The 16092-nt window shown below is 37.5% G+C and overlaps 3 protein-coding genes across 11 annotated transcripts in view; 2 read left to right on the forward strand and 1 right to left on the reverse strand.

Moving 5' to 3' along the window:
- The window catches only part of LOC124168904 (DNA (cytosine-5)-methyltransferase PliMCI-like), a 67009-nt gene extending 59019 nt beyond the window's left edge, over positions 1 to 7990 (forward strand). For both annotated transcript variants that reach the window (XM_046547283.1, XM_046547284.1), the window contains exons 27-31: positions 132 to 281; positions 1651 to 1817; positions 2063 to 2306; positions 6391 to 6507; positions 7458 to 7990. In XM_046547283.1, coding sequence (XP_046403239.1) covers positions 132 to 281; positions 1651 to 1817; positions 2063 to 2306; positions 6391 to 6507; positions 7458 to 7574 — 795 coding nt within the window. In that variant the 3' untranslated portion in view covers positions 7575 to 7990. The remainder of the gene's footprint in view (positions 1 to 131; positions 282 to 1650; positions 1818 to 2062; positions 2307 to 6390; positions 6508 to 7457) is intronic.
- On the reverse strand, positions 3258 to 4570 carry LOC124168920 (DDB1- and CUL4-associated factor 7-like). Its single transcript, XM_046547312.1, has 2 exons — positions 3952 to 4570; positions 3258 to 3860 (listed from the first exon to the last, which is right to left on the reverse strand). Exons 1-2 carry the CDS (start codon positions 4198 to 4200, stop codon positions 3258 to 3260), a joined length of 852 nt encoding a protein of 283 aa, XP_046403268.1. The 5' UTR covers positions 4201 to 4570.
- A 2146-nt stretch (positions 7991 to 10136) lies between the features above and the next one.
- LOC124169766 (protein daughterless) overlaps positions 10137 to 16092 on the forward strand; it is a 196708-nt gene continuing 190752 nt past the window's right edge. For all 8 annotated transcript variants that reach the window (XM_046548483.1, XM_046548477.1, XM_046548479.1 and 5 more), the window contains exon 1: positions 10137 to 10267. In XM_046548483.1, the coding sequence (XP_046404439.1) occupies positions 10186 to 10267 (82 nt within the window). In that variant the 5' untranslated portion in view covers positions 10137 to 10185. The remainder of the gene's footprint in view (positions 10268 to 16092) is intronic.

The raw sequence follows: 16092 nt of genomic DNA on the forward strand, positions 1-16092 counted from the left end.
ACCTTATGCTCTCATTTTGCTTTAGTTACATTTTATGGGATATTACATCTGTTCTCATCAACTCCTCTTTTTTTTATGAGATATTCCATACACTTGACATGATGTCAATATTTTCCTTTTTTTATTTTTAGTATGATCCCGATTTCAGCTGGAATAATTCGGCTCCATTGCGAACCATTACAGTTCGCGATGCAATGTCTGATCTTCCAGAAATTCGAAACGGCTCAAAGAAGGAAGAGCTGTCCTATGGGGGAGAACCATTCTCGCACTTTCAAAGACAGGTACTTGTTACCCATTTGCCCTATCTATTTGACCAAATGTGAAGCTATTTCATAGATATTTTAGAACATTTCAACGAATTCAGGACTGCTTTATGAGTGATTTTTTGATGCTAGAAAAGTGATCAAATCAACTGGAAAAGCTTACTTTAAAATTCTAATTTAGCGTTATGGGATGGTTCTATGTCAAATTAATTTCTATGTTCACACATCTACATGCCACTGCACAAGCCTCCTTGATGTGTGGGGGATGGGAGGACATCGGCTGTTAACAAATAAATAGGGAATCCTTTCTCAAAGTTCTGCCCAGCATTTGTTCAAGTCCTTTTCTTTTCGGGGGAAAAATGAATTTCCATGCCTATCCATTTGGAAAGTTATCCCTCTTAATTTATCATTTCTGTTGGAATTGTAAATATGTATAGTGGGGTTCTAATATAATGTTCTATATATCGCTCTGGAAGATAGGTTGAAGATAGACTCTCAATTGCTGAATCAATCTCAGCCTTGTGATCAGCCTTAAAGTTTCTAGTGGCTCCCTCTTAAGTTGAGTCATTGTGTAAATAACTATATACCTTCATGGTGAAATAAAAACACAGTACTATTCCTCAACCTTATATTTTTGCAGTCTACTAGTTTCAACGTTTACACCGTCATTATCAAGACTAACTGAGAAACGCATACAGCATCCAGCCTTATTTATCCAACAATAGTGTGAGGGAAGGAGGAGGGGGGGGGGAACTAAATGAGGAGGAGCATTGAGCATTGTTGGTTGGATTGGAGGTTCAAAACAAAAAGTATAAAAGCTTGGGGAGGTGGGGTGGGGGCAGGCAGATAAAAGTCAGGTGGTAACGAGGTTAATGAGAAGGGGAGGAGGAAGGATTGTCAAGGAAGAAGTCAGATTTTAAAACAGTAGATCAACTATATACCTTTTTCATCCTTGTTTTTTCTCATTTCGTAATTTTAACAGGCACAACATTTAGGAGTGCAGTTTATTCTGAGAGATTGCCAGCTTCTGCACTCTTATCTGTGAGGCAACTCCTTGCCTCTCAGAATACAGTGCTGTTGTAGTTAATTCTTTATTTTTGAAAATAATACTTTAATGCTAATGAGGTGTTTTAATAAAAGTATTTAAAGAAGTTCCCAAACCAGACATGAAATTTTTATTCACGCCTATCATCAATATGTTTCTTTCCACATTCTAATATGCTTTAAGACATGAAATTTATAATTCTGTGCTCGTGGGTTTATGGCTGAAAAAAATCTGTGCAGTCATTAATGATTATTAATTGCATAGGTTTTCTTTATCTTTACCCTTCCAAGCTTTGGCCTTTACTCACTATACATGCTGATATCTTTTATTGAACATTTTTAGATGCGTGGAAATCAAGATTTCCCAGTCTTGAGGGACCATATTTGCAAGGAAATGGCTCCGCTGGTGGAAGCCAGAATGGCTCACATTCCAACAGCATCAGGATCCGATTGGAGAGACCTGCCGAATATTGTTGTCCGTCTTAGTGATGGTTCATACACTAAAAAACTGTAAGTGCTATGCTAGTCAATAAGTAATCTTGATTTTGTAGCAGCATTTCGAAATAACTAAGTATGAGAGTGGATTTTTCTTAGGAGTTCCACTTGCCATTTTAAATGAGTACCCCGCTGAAATTCACACGTCTAAATATGAAAAATGCCCTAATTTTAAAAACATATCATGAATATTTATCAAATGTTGTAATGATTATGAGATTAATATTTTTTTGTTTTTCTTTTTTGGAATTGATTTGTAGACTTTATACTCATCATGATAAGAAAAATGGACGTAGTGCAAATGGATCTCTGAGAGGTGTTTGCTCGTGTGCCACTGGTAAGAGTTCGTGTGACCCCATGGACCGCCAGTTCAACACGCTGATCCCATGGTGTTTGCCTCATACTGGGAACAGGCACAACAATTGGGCTGGTCTCTACGGGCGGCTTGAATGGGATGGATTCTTTAGTACTACCATTACTAACCCAGAGCCAATGGGGAAACAGGTGAGTAAATATCTGGGACATTCCTTATCCCATGAACTTCGTTGCTTTATGATAAGGGTGATTTTATCAGAATATCTCTCTTCCTCATATTGTGTTATGTAGATCGAAATATGATATACCACCAAGAGCATCACTGTACCTTATATGCAAGGAAAGTAACACCTGTCATTTGAATTTGTGGGTGTGATTTAACAATGTGTTATTTCATGTATCTACCCCGGCACTAATTCACAGGCTCGTGACCTAAAATCTGTTTTCGTTGAATGTGTTCAACCTGTCTTTGAGTATTGCCCTCTGATCTGGTCAACCGATTCCCCTATCAATGGATCATTCCACTGCTCTGAACTCTTTTCTTTCTCACTGCACATTCTATCCCGCTTTACCTGCAGTATAGAGACTTAGCACCAACATAAATTCTCTCTATCAATTTCCCTACTATCCTTATTTTACCTTTTTCCCTCCCTCATGAACACCTCTCTCTGGCTCTTTTCCAGCCCTTTTCTCCGTACATAATATTGCCCAAAATTTGGTCCCCTCCATTACGATGTGAAGAGGTTTTACTGTATGTGACATTGCACAATTTTCTGTTCCTAAATAACTTCCTGAATGTGGACTCTTTCCTTATGTCCTATCGCAACACCCCAAGACAGCAGTGGACATTTGAGATGTCTTTGATATCCTGACCCTGGTACTTTTAATCCCTCAGCCTTTCAATTACTCTGACAAAAGCTACCCTTTCTACCACAGCCTTAAATTTCATTATCTATGACACACCCATTCACCACTCTTTCCCCTCCCCAATGGTAAAAGAGCCCATTTAAGGCCTTGCGCTGAAATAATTAACGAGTCTTGCTCATCATGAACTTCCGATGCCAAATCGTGCTGTGACGAGTGTAGTTTGTTATCAGATTTTCATAATTTTACCTCTATTTAGGGGAACAAATTTTACCTCTATTTTGAAAGTTTAACAATGTTAAACCATCCATTCACACAGGCTCTGTGATTATTCAGCCTTGCAACAGGCGTGCAAGGAACCCGAACATCAAGGATGATAACTTCACATGCATCCATAGCAACGGTAGCTAAATAATTAGGGTCTTGCTTATTCCATGCTAGCCGCAGCAATGGAGTATGCTGAGGATCTTCATAAATAATTGTGGAATGCTCTAAATGTCTCAGATCAAACATCCGAACGGATCCATCAGCACCAACAGATGCAAACATATCTCTACCTCCCCCCGCTCGACTAAATGCAATGTCATACACTTCCTTGTCGTGGGCAATGAGTTGTGTTTTGACATGGCCTGTGACTAAAGTTACTCGACCTAATGCCTGCCCAGTCTCCAAACCCCATATTGTACAAGTCGTGTCAATACTTGAGGTACCAATCAAATTTGGATCAACTTCATTCCAATCAAATGAAGTTAATGGGGCACAAAAGTCAGAATTTTTATTATTGTTCAAAACACACTCCAGTCTTGTATCTGGCTCACCAGCTCGCCACACCCTTAGATAATCCCCACTCGTGGCTAACAGGTCAGGAAAGACACCTTTCTGCGGTGAGAAAATTTTACTGGTTTTAGCACAGGCTGATATCCACCTGTTTCATCAACACAATACATGCTGACTACTCTACACCACTCACACTGTCTGGAATCCACATAATTTTAGTGGTGGGGTAAGGATGATCAAAAGTGCTTTTTGCACTGAATTCAGATGTATCTTCATCGAGGGAAACAATTTGTACTTTATTGTTGTACTCTTCTACAAAACTTCCGAGGGCAAGCCGAAACCTTTTATCTGGCCGAACTGACCAGTTCATACTGTACAATGGCCATGGTGCTTCATATTTGTATATTTCTTTGCGCTTGGGTGGAGCACCATGAACAGCCATTTCAAATAATTTACGCCACACAGTTAGTTTATCAGTTCAGTCAAATCAGCATTCTTCAATTTAAAAAGGTGAAGTATGGTGATTCGCTTGGATTTCAAGGTTTTTGCTGCATCAATATTCATTTCATGGGGCGGAGAACGGCTAAATAAAATGATCAATTCTTCCATCCATCACTTCACAAAACGACTTTACACCACACACATTAATGCTGCTATTGTCTCATTACGACGCTCAAAGACGTTTCAAGATGAGTAGTATTTCAAGAATTTTAGACTATCAGAGGTAGCATTGACTATACATACTGGTCAAATGTACAATTTAATATCTCAATGTATCAATGGTATCAGTCCTTCCAGTTACATTTCCTTTCAACACCGATATGTATAGTCAATGGAGGTAGCGTGCGCGGCGAGCACACTCTTCGAAAAAGGCTATTCGGGCTTCCAGCAGGGTGGTCCTTCCTTTATCGGGCCAAAGCCATAGTGGACCAAGAAAGCCTGCCAAAAGAAATAAGACATCTGAAGACCACTTTCAGGAAAAAGGGCTACAGTAATGAGGAGATACACTTGGCCCTAAAAAGGAGCATTAAAGACCAAGGCTCTTCAAAGGAGGAAGAAAGACTGAAGCCCATCGCTATAGTCAAAATTCCCTGTGTGTCTATGGTGTCCGGGAAAATTTCAAGGATCCTCCAAAAACAGTATTGACACCGTTTTCCAACCATGCTTCAAACTTGTTAAAGCTAAGGATCCTTGTGGTTTTGAAACTCCAGGGGTCTACTAAATTCCTTGCGAATGTGGGCAGGTGGGGAAACGGGGAGAACCATTAATACCAGGATCAAAGAACGTAAGAGACACCTTAGGCTCTGCCAACGTGAAAAATCTGCGGTTGTAGAACACGCCATTGAATGCGACCATTGGGTGAAGTGGAACCACATGAAAATTCTATGTCGTGAGACTAAATTCTGGGAAAGACTGGTAAAGGAATCCATCGAGATCCGGCTGACAAGTAACACCCTCAACCGTGACGCCGGGTATTCACTAAGTAATGTATGGAAACTGGCACTTAGGAAAATAAGATCGGCGGCCTCCCGGCCAATCACGTTAGACCTTACAACCAATTGAAGACTATAAAGGCTGGCAAACTTCATCCACTCACCATTAGCCCTGAGGATGGAACCCGACTCATGTTCCGAAACGTCGGCAGAATGGAGGGAGACCACCCGGCTGGAAGCCCGAGTAGCCTTTTTCGAATATATTTGCCAGGAAAGCATCAGATTTTTTCTTCATCCATAATGTACATGAAGAACTCATATTTCATGAAATATAATGCATTGGAAGGAATACAATGATTTTATACGAGTAGCAATAGCTGTGTTCTCGATGTTCTTACAGAAAGAGGGTTTGTTTGTGAACAATATGAAATAATAATCACTTTATATTTCACTGTTATACGTTGATTACAAACTACAAAATATCAGAAGTAAGGAAATAAAACTTTGTAAGGTTCACTGTTATTTAATTATGGGCACGACCCGGGTTTCGTAACTTGGTTACATCGTCAGGTGACTGATCTTGCATGCATCATACATTTATACAGAAAGTACACAAGTGACAGTGAGGACATCTATCGGAAAGGAAAAGTACTGGTTGAAAGGTTCCTTTCCGATAGATGTCCTCACTGTCACTTGTGTACTTTCTGTATAAATGTATGATGCATGCAAGATCAGTCACCTGACGATGTAACCAAGTTACGAAACCCGGGTCGTGCCCATAATTAAATAACAGTGAACCTTACAAAGTTTTATTTCCTTACTTCCAATATGGAGAGGTTTCACAAAGTAAAGCCTGAAGTTATTAGTTATACAAAATATCATTTCAATACCTACTATTCGATTTAAAAAGAACCACAGAAAAAATAAATAGGAGCACAATATTCAGAAAACAAATGAAAGTGGAAGGGATAAGGACAATCTTGGTGAATCTCAGTACTATGCATTGATTATGTTGTTGTGTACAACAAAACCCATCATGCGCAAATATGTTATGTGGAAAACTGAGCAATGTCTCTTTTAATGTATATTTATAATTTCCACCATATTGTGCGGTAACTTTGTATGAATTTAGCCAATGGTAAGATGCTTTCCAATTCATTCTGTTGTAAATTCATCCTTTGTTCATCTTTGTGTTCCAGGGGCGTGTGCTGCATCCAGAACAGACTCGTGTTGTTTCAGTGCGGGAATGTGCTCGCTCTCAGGGATTTCCTGATTCTTACCGCTTTTATGGCAACATTCTTGACAAACACCGTCAGGTTAGTGGAAGCATTTTAATATTCTCTTCTCATGTGCTATTTCTTCCATTGGGAGACCATGGCTGCATGTCTGAGTTTGAATTATGCACAGGTTAAGGAAATCATGCAGTCAGTTGTATTACTTGTGTAGTTGTAGAATAGGTCTTGAACTAAGAGTTTTGTACATGCTTAGTACCTGGGATATGATCCTCAACCAAAATATCTGTATTAAATAGCGGTATTTTTTATAGGTCATACCGTTTTGATGAACCGTTCTTTGATTTTCATTATCTTTAGTGGAAAGAACAGTTCTACATATGTATGTATCTGGTCTTGATGAACAGTTGGGGAATACTTTATGTAATAATATACAATAATATATTCTAATAACTTGTTACCCTGGGATGGGCGTACAAAAACACCCAAAGTAAAAAAAATAAACCAAAAAAATAAAAAAATGGAGCTCTCGGATGCAAGTTTGATATCCACATGTCTGATGCTTGATTTCAACATGATATTTCCAATGTTATCTGAAGAGTCCTTTCTATGAACTACTCGGATGCAAGCTGGAAATTTTAACTCCTTAAAATAGCATAAATCAATAATAGCACTATAATTATTAATTCTTGAAAATGATTGTAGTTTGATGATACATGTATTGCAGCATAAATATTTTTCTTACAATATTAATATGAAAGGATTTTGTAAAAATTTTATAAGTGCAGCCTGCTATTGGCAGCATTGTTAATCAATCTAGAGAGGTTAATAAAATAAACCTTCTAAATAACAAACAAAAAAATCCAGGAGATATCCTGGAATAAATTATTTTGCATAGTTGAATGTATGATTTTTCGGGAGAGATAATTATTCTTATTGTGTGTAATTAATGGATTATTGTAAAAGAATGTGTGTCATTCATTTCACATCCTTAGTACATGTATTTGGTGTAGTGATGATTTTGTCATTTTCAGGTGGGAAATGCTGTGCCTCCGCCAGTGGGTGCTGCAATTGGTTATGAGATTAGGAAGTGCGTGAGTCTCAAGGAACAGAAAAACAATGAGAAAGCCAAAGAAAATGACAGGAATTGATTAATTTATTACCTTGCCGCTTCTTGTTCCAGTGATATGTTGTAAAATAATATCAACAGGTTTTAGACTGTAAAGACACAAGATTTTATTAGTTATAGATTTTAATTATGTGATTTTTTTTACTTAGTGGCCGTTCATAATTTTACCCCCTAATGTCATATTTTTGGTGGGCTTACAGGCATTACCTATCAAAACTATGCATTATTTATGTTTGTCACTTTTATACATGCACATATCTGTCCACATTTCCTTGTTAGGTAACAATTTTACTAATTATCATTCCAATTTCTCAGTGTATGTTTAGAAGCATCTGTGTAAAAATCTTTAACTACCAGTTACTCTCCATGTTGTCAATGGATTTATTTTTATAATGTGGCTCATGTGGATTAAAGATTAATTGTCCTCATGTTTCTTAATATTGTGTTTTATTGACTCTGAATATTTCTTGTTGTATTGACCTTCTTCATGAATTTGCTCTCAAATTTAAAAAAATAATTATCATTTACTTCGCCGTAATGATTTGATGGCCATAGAAAGCTATGCATTGTGAATTATGTTGGCTTTGTAATATTATTTGATATTGGACAACAGTATATCTTAAGTGCTATTAAACCACTTCAAGTACTGAGGCCATTCAGTTTTTGAAGTGGTGCACCAAAATATGAGTTCCTAATTTGAAAATGCTATTTTTTACTAAAATGAAACATTTTAACTTTACTCAAAAATATTTTGTAGAGATAACAACATGCATAGCATGCTTAAGTTTCTGTTTCAATGTTGCAGAAACAACGAATTCATACACATTTCAGTGAAAGTATGTAAAAACTTTCAAATGTATTTAGTGGATATTCATATGCCGTGTTCATTCAATGTTAGCTGTTTACAGTTTCTTTTGAAGTGTTCTATGATTCAAAGTCTGTATATTTACTTCTGGTTTGACTTAACTTCTCTAGCCTTCGTGGCTACTATTGCCCCTCTTTTTTATCCCCTACGCCATGATGAAGCTGCAGACCCTAGCCACCAAATGTTGTGTTATATATCCAGCTTCTATTTCTCCTAGATGGTGACATACAACTAACTGGTGGCACATAACTTCATCTGATCCAACGAATTTGCTTTTAGAAAAAGCAGAGGCATGGATAAAAAATAAACATTTGCCTTACTGCACAGATCATGTTCATCCACCATTCAAAAACTTGACTCCATCTTCTTTTTCCATGCTAAAATCCCTTCTTGCTCACCATTTTCGGAACACATTTGTGTCCTTTCCTCTTAGTCTTTTTCACACTGTTTTCTTCTCCAAACCCATGCATTGGACCATAGGTATTTTGTCAGTCTTATCTTTTCAGTATTAAGCTGTGTTCATCTGATCGAGGAACGGGAATCTTTAACGGGAATTAATTATTACAGAGGATCATTTTGTGCAGTCTAATCTGGGAAGGGGTCCACTTCAGACTGCTACCTCTGAAAATGGAATCATTTACTTGCTGTAGCCTTGCCTCCTGGTGAGATAAATGGAGTGTTTAAAGTCATGGTGAAGGCCGCTACTTATTTTTAAATGCACCAGGGTTTCTATGAATCTAGATGCACCGAAGGGTACGACCTCTTGGGTCTGGCCATTCCAGTAGATTTGGGTGAATGCAAAAAATTTCTCTAGCAGATGATTCTGTGGTGAGCTTAACTATATTGCTATTTATGAGATTGTCTTGTTGAGTATTTCCAGTGGTTCTGTAGGGAAGTCTCATGTCTGTCAAAATTGCTGTCATACTTAATTTTCAACTCCCCCATGGCTGGACAAAATTAATTTATGAATTAATGATATAATAATTTTTGAATTAGGTCAGTAGTATTACCACCAAATTTCGGGTTATATTCAAGTGGACGTCAGAGGTGGATCCAATGGGGAAGGGAAAGAAACTACCCTGAGATGAAAAACCCAGTACTGCTAAATTATATGAGGTATTATACACCCATAAATTGCTGAAATGAGGTACCTCCAGCCTAAAAGCTGCAACCACAAAATACGAACCCAACCACTAGCTTGCATTCAGTCCTGCATATAGAAGAGTAAATCAATAGTGCAAAGAATTCATCTATGTTTAAAGACAGGAGCAACGAAGTAAAATTATTTATACCACGAATATAATGACGGTTTTCTTAAATTGTCTGTTGACTGGTACACAATAAAATAGAAAGTTACGCTTTAAGTCAAAGTACTTCTCAACATATAAGAATGTAGACCAAACGGGTATCATTATAGCTGCAATTATAAATAAGTTTATTTAAAAATTGCTTTCAGATTGATCGACTAATGACAAAAACAATGGGCAAAACCCAAATATATACCAATGACATCACCTAGAAACAAATTCAAAGATCAAAGTCAATATTTAATGAGTATCAATGCATTAACAAATATGCAATTTACTTTTAAATTCCTGACTCTCGGTGGTATAGCCGTAGTTGAGTTTCCAAATTGAGTCTGCCAAACCAAACAGGGCGAAAGGAGCGAATGCAGCGCCAGGCGTGAGTTTTGGCGGCGTGAGCAATTTACTAGCAGTTTCTCTTCGATGGTGGAGGCAGGAAGCTGTCTTTGGCTGTGAAATTCAAGATGGCAACTAGCGACGATGAGCCTATGCATCTTTATGAAGTGTTTCAAAATTGTTTCAATAAGATAGCGAATAAACAGCCAGGTGAGTTTTGTCTTTACTTATCATATTTTCATAATATTCATTTTTGCGACTGCCTACCATACGTTTGGGTTGTTTGTTGTGAAATTGAAGTATGTGTCTATGTTGCTGTGCTCGAGCTAGCAGCGAATTGTGTAATATTGCTTTTGGAGCAGCAGGCCGTTTATCATCGATAAGCATACGATTTTTCGTTGTGATCGACTCCAAAATGATGTGTTGTGTTCATATGAGCAAAGACAACAGCGTTATAACTGAAATAGTCTGTTATGTAGAAGGTCATCGCAAGAGCATTGTGCTGTATTTCTGCGAAGTTTTAGGTCTCCATGCCCATTCAGTGTGACGTTTCCGCGTTATGTGTAAACAAATATTGGGACATTGCCTACTATTAGTGGTCTTGATGGATCTGCAGTATTCAACTGTGCACTTTTATGCATCAATGGGTTGAAATTAGCCCACTGTATTGCACATCCTTGTTGCTGCTTGTTTACATTGACGTTGTGCGCGGATGCATTTGGTGTAATGCCGAAGTATCAACTGTCTCATTCAAGTGGTGGAAGTGTATTTCATCCCAAATGTTTTTATATGGAATGTACTTACCTGCTAACATTTCACTTAATGTGTGTCAGAATCATACGGATGACTTGTTTATGAGATTTTTCACTCTGCATGCAGCGTATTGACTTTTGTTTGGGTGTTGAGGGTTTTCTGCATTTTGACGAGATAGTTAAGCAGTTTTTCCTTAACATGTTGTGATTACAATTTATAACGCAATTTTAATATTTTTCGCTTTAAGTTTTGTTATTGCTCTTAAAATTCCCCTTAGGTTTTTATATTAATTACATGAAAATTGAATGTAGCACTTAAAAGTGTTATTTAATGGTGTGAATGTAAAAACTTCTTTTTGTTTGTTTACTTTAATTATCTCTTTTCTGGGATATTTTTTTTTAGCGAGTTTTGTCTGTATTTGCAATGTATGCTCTTATCTATCATTTCTCTTCAATGAATTACTTATTAAATATAATTACTTATTATACTTCTACGCCGTGTTGATCGTGGTCAAGTTCCTGAATTTTTGTCGTACTAAAAATTATTCCGTATGTTTTCACCGAACCACTTATTTTATGACGAGGCTCGCGTTTTATATCCTATCATACAACACTTGGTTGATATTTATTTTTGCTCGTTATACATATGTTTTTGGTAAGGGTATTTTGATTTTACATCCGATAGCGCAATAAATCGGGAAGGAATTTCAACTTACCATTGTATAGTTGTAATTTAGCAAGGAATGCATCTTAAAATGTTTAGTTCATGAAATTTAAAGAAGCTGCCAGTGTTTTTACGCCATTGAGCTATTGTTTTATAGTTTTTTTTTATCATAGGTAAGAATAAGTGAAATAGCAAACTTTGCTTGTGTTGATTTCTTGCGCCTTTCTCGAGGAATTGAGGTTATTACCGTGATGTCTTGTCATTGATATTGCGTTTGGAAACAATTGGTTATTTTTATGAAAGAATACGTTTCTGAAAATCATGGGTTCCTATTTGTTCGATAATGCACATGCAGAAAGCAACATGTAATCGTCGTCATTTTAGATTGAATATTTGATTATAGATTTTGATTTTTTCATAATTCCATATGGGTTATTTGTTTTCCGTTTGTGTACATTGGTAGGCCCTTGAGTAAGTATAAGGTGTTCAATTTTTCTTTCGGTAGCAGTACATTTCATACATTCCTTGATTTTATAGTTTTGCAGCGAGTTCTTACCAAAGGGCTTTGGGTTCTATAGTTAACCCCAGAATGAATCATATGTGTATGTAAGGTGCAATGAAAAACACTAAATATTAATTGAACACAGTAGTTATTATTCAGTGCTCCAATTTAGAAAAAAGTTCGTTGATTGCTGTTGTTGCAGTGGAAGTGTATTGTGGTGCGGTATTTCTTTGCCATAATCCACCCACTTCAAATCGTATGTGCGTTTAATTTTTCATATTAAATGTTGTTACCACTTGTTGATTTCCACCAAGATCAGTCGATCCAAATCATATGTACTATAGCATTTTTTGTTTAATAGAATTTTGATTTTTCCAGTCACCGGAATATGTATGTCGATGGAATTATATTTACCAATATCAGTGAGTGTTGTGTATAGTAAAACATTATGTGTGATTCCTTGTTGATTGGTTGGGATCTTTATTGGTCTCTGTAGAGAAGTACTAGATCAGTGATTGCTGGCTCATTTTGTGGATTTCTTGCTGGAAGACTGTGTGTTCTTCCAATCGAATTCTCAATCGCCTTATATTTTCATCCTAAAGATATTTTCGGTTATTTTTCATCACAGTTGGACAATTTCCTTAGCAACCCTTCATCAAGCCAGTGATATCATACCTGTACCTGCAGGATTAAAACAAGAATTATTACAGCTCTCTTTTGTCCTCCTGTATCCGATTAGGCCTATTAAATTTTCATGTTGTAGTGCTAACTTTGAATTGTGATCATAGTATTAAAAGCTCACTCATTAATCAAATCGCTGTGAAACTACAGACTAGCGCGAATATCATTTAATCATCTTTTCAAACCATGGAATCATGGAAATATCTTTTTTCGCCCAATGGTAAACTTGTGCAAATTCACCTGTAGTGTGCATAGATATTTATATTATAATTATTCCTTAATTTGAGTTTATCTGCCCTATTGATGTGCCTTTTTTCATTGCAGAGAATATTCTGTATTCATTCTGAGTCAACACCCTAAGTTTGTTCTATTTGGCATTGGCAGCGTATTGTCTGTGCGATATTTGTTTTTCTCTTTTGTAATTATTCGAATGGCCTATGTAATGTATAGCTCGTACTGAGTAATAGTATGATAGATAAGATTTTTTTTCGATTCTCCCTTGCGGAAACAAATATCAACTGCCATCAGAATAAAAGGATTTTATTTTGGAACCTCCAGATTAAATGCAGTCGAAGAAAAGTAAAATATTTTGTGACTTCGCCAGGTGTATTTAAATTTATCTGTAAATATGTTACCATTGCACCGTTAAACTTGAATTCAAGTCGCAAAGAAAGTATCGTCGTCAGGAATTCTCCAGGAGTCAAATCTCTGTTGTGTTATTCGGGGAGAGATAGGAGTGGACCTTAATACTTATGCCTCGGACTGCTGTTGAGTCTGGTTTCTTTCTTGCTCCCTCTGCCACACGCCTCAATTTAGTCGTAGGGGCAATTTTGCTCGGAATCGGTTCTAAAGTTGCTTGATTATTCGAAAACTTGTCACTTCCTTATTATTTTCCGTTCCATTTTGAATTTATAAGTCTACCTTCCGGTCTATTGTGTCCATGCCCTGATGTGAGTTCCCGCAATGGTTTACGTTGTGTATTCAATTGTTGGTTGTTACAAGTTGTTTGATTGTCGAACTAGGATTGGGTCCTATCGTCAAGTCCATGGTGCGGTTTATCGCGTGCTCTTGTTTTCTCGCTCGCTGCCCAAAATCATGAGAATCCAAAGGCGATAGAATTCCAAACTCATGATATTTTTCGGTTCCGAGCTTTCCAGTTTAGAGGTCCTATGCTGGATTGTAAAGACTAGCCACATGTGAACCGTTACACAGCCAATAGCAGGTGCGCGTTCAGTGCCTAAATTCCCAAAGGAGAAAATATCATTCGCATTGACCTAGACTCGAACCATGATCCCGGAATGGGAACCATGTCATCAGTGCTGTAACCGATTAAACAAGCAATTTTAGGTAAACATTTTGCCGAGTTAAATGATGAACCTGCGGGAAACTTAAGATATCTTAATTTTTTGCGTAAAAACCACTTCGAACGCTTTATCTTTTCACACATATATTGTAACGATTTGGGAAAAAATTCAGCTTTGTGATGGCTCTCGTCATGGTATTATGAAGAGGTGGTGTTCACGTTTATAAAGAGAATATTTATTTCTCTCCCCCACTGTTTCAACCATAACTTGGGTTCATACAGGTGTGGGTTGAGCTCGTTCAAAACAATGCCACCGGCGTGTAAGTTTTACACATTCAGTTTGGGGGTAGGGGCAGGTATTTCCCTTGTCCGCGTACCTCTTCGGTGATATTTCATTTGATTTCTTATTAACCTTCGTTTAAATGAGTAAAAACCTTAGGGGCTTATATATTTTTAATTTTGGTACAAATGGTCAGCAGAAATTCACAATTTCTGTGGAGTCGAGGGAAATAATTTTTCTCGTTCATTATATAAATTTCGCATTTTCTCTGTATTTGTGGTTTACGTCCGAAATTTTTCTTTATTCCTGAAGATTCTCTTTGGGGCTTATTTCCCCGTTGACTAACCAATGGTTATTGAAATTATTTTAAATTTATTTACTTGAGAATTTGGCTCCACCGCATAGATACGCACACAGTCTACCGATTTTGTGGTTGGTTTATTGGATTAAATTGCACCTTGTGGATCCTAACGATGCTGGTTCGAGTCTTGAAGAGTCTGCGTGAGGGCGAATGAGGGAAATCACCACATTTGTTTCCATTGTCTCCACAAACCTGTTTCTCCGCTTATATTTATTTATTTGCAGTAGTTTTTTTGGCATTATAGTGTTTTTGTTGGCATCATGTATTTAAATATTCCTGATAATTATAAAAATACTAGTAAATATAATAATAAATACTTGTTCTTTTATTTGTTCAGAACTGTTTTATTGTTTTTAAACTATTGTACAATTAACTTTTAAAAGTTGGCCCTCAATTCTCACGAATTTTTTTCTTTTTCATATTTTTAAAAATATATTTTGAAATGCTTCCGGTTCATTTGAATTGAGCACTCCACGCGTGTGTGTGTCCGCGGTGAGTTTTTAAGTTCGCCCTAGTCGTCGTTTCCAATTCTCCGTGGCGCTCCGCCGTGCGGAGGCCGTTTCCTTCGGCGTTTCTCTCCACCTGCTCCCCTCCCCTCCGTGCTGCAGCCGCCCCACTCCCCTCCGCCCCCTAAACCAGCCATCCCTGCCCCCGGACATCGTCGATGCCCCTCGGTCACATCGCACAAGTTTACATAGGTACCACTCGAACTAACAACGCGGTGATTACCAGATCTCTGTTGTTTAAAGTTAAACTCTTTGTGGGTTACACTTTTTAAAAATGTTGCGTCGTTTTGTGTCGTCGATAATGAGATTGGAGGGGTTACGTAGCCAAGGGGTATAAGCGATTTTTTTCTAAACAGAGTTAGGTAGAGTTAATTGTTAAAAGTAATATGTAAAAACATGGTTGCCAAGGGATAAACGTGAGTCTCTGTTTTGTACTGACATCGAGTGGAATGAAAATGCACCACTAAATATCTAATTGATCTCCTTTGTTTTCTTTACCTGATTTCTGTACCTAGCTCCGTTTAAAAAACAAAAATCACTTGTACCCTTTGGATTCTCACCCACACAATTGTTATGACTTCGTTCTTTCCCAGCGTATTATGCTGAAGAAATCTACACGGGTTTTCCATCGGTTTAGCTGCTTCAAGGCCGACGTTTCGATGGCTTCCGCTGCCTTCATCCGCAGGGCATCCTCAAGAGAAATAACATCCCTAAAATGTTTATTTGTTTCCAACGTCCCCGTAAACAGAACATAAAGGCCTTTATAACAGATGTTTTACAAATGACTTCACAAACATCCATGCCCTAGATAGGGACCACCTACACAGGCGGGATTCGAACCCACGACATTCGATTGGGCAGGCGAGGACTTTCTGCTACTGAATTTCTACTTTTTAAAAGTTGAGCTATTGACTTTTACGGCAACTTGACATTGTCCCGGATAAAACTTCTCATTGGTGAATTCTTTTCGAGTTTTCCACCGGGTG

The sequence above is a fragment of the Ischnura elegans genome, chromosome 12 (genome assembly GCF_921293095.1).
Source record: "Ischnura elegans chromosome 12, ioIscEleg1.1, whole genome shotgun sequence".
Classification (NCBI taxonomy): Eukaryota; Metazoa; Arthropoda; class Insecta; order Odonata; family Coenagrionidae; genus Ischnura; species Ischnura elegans.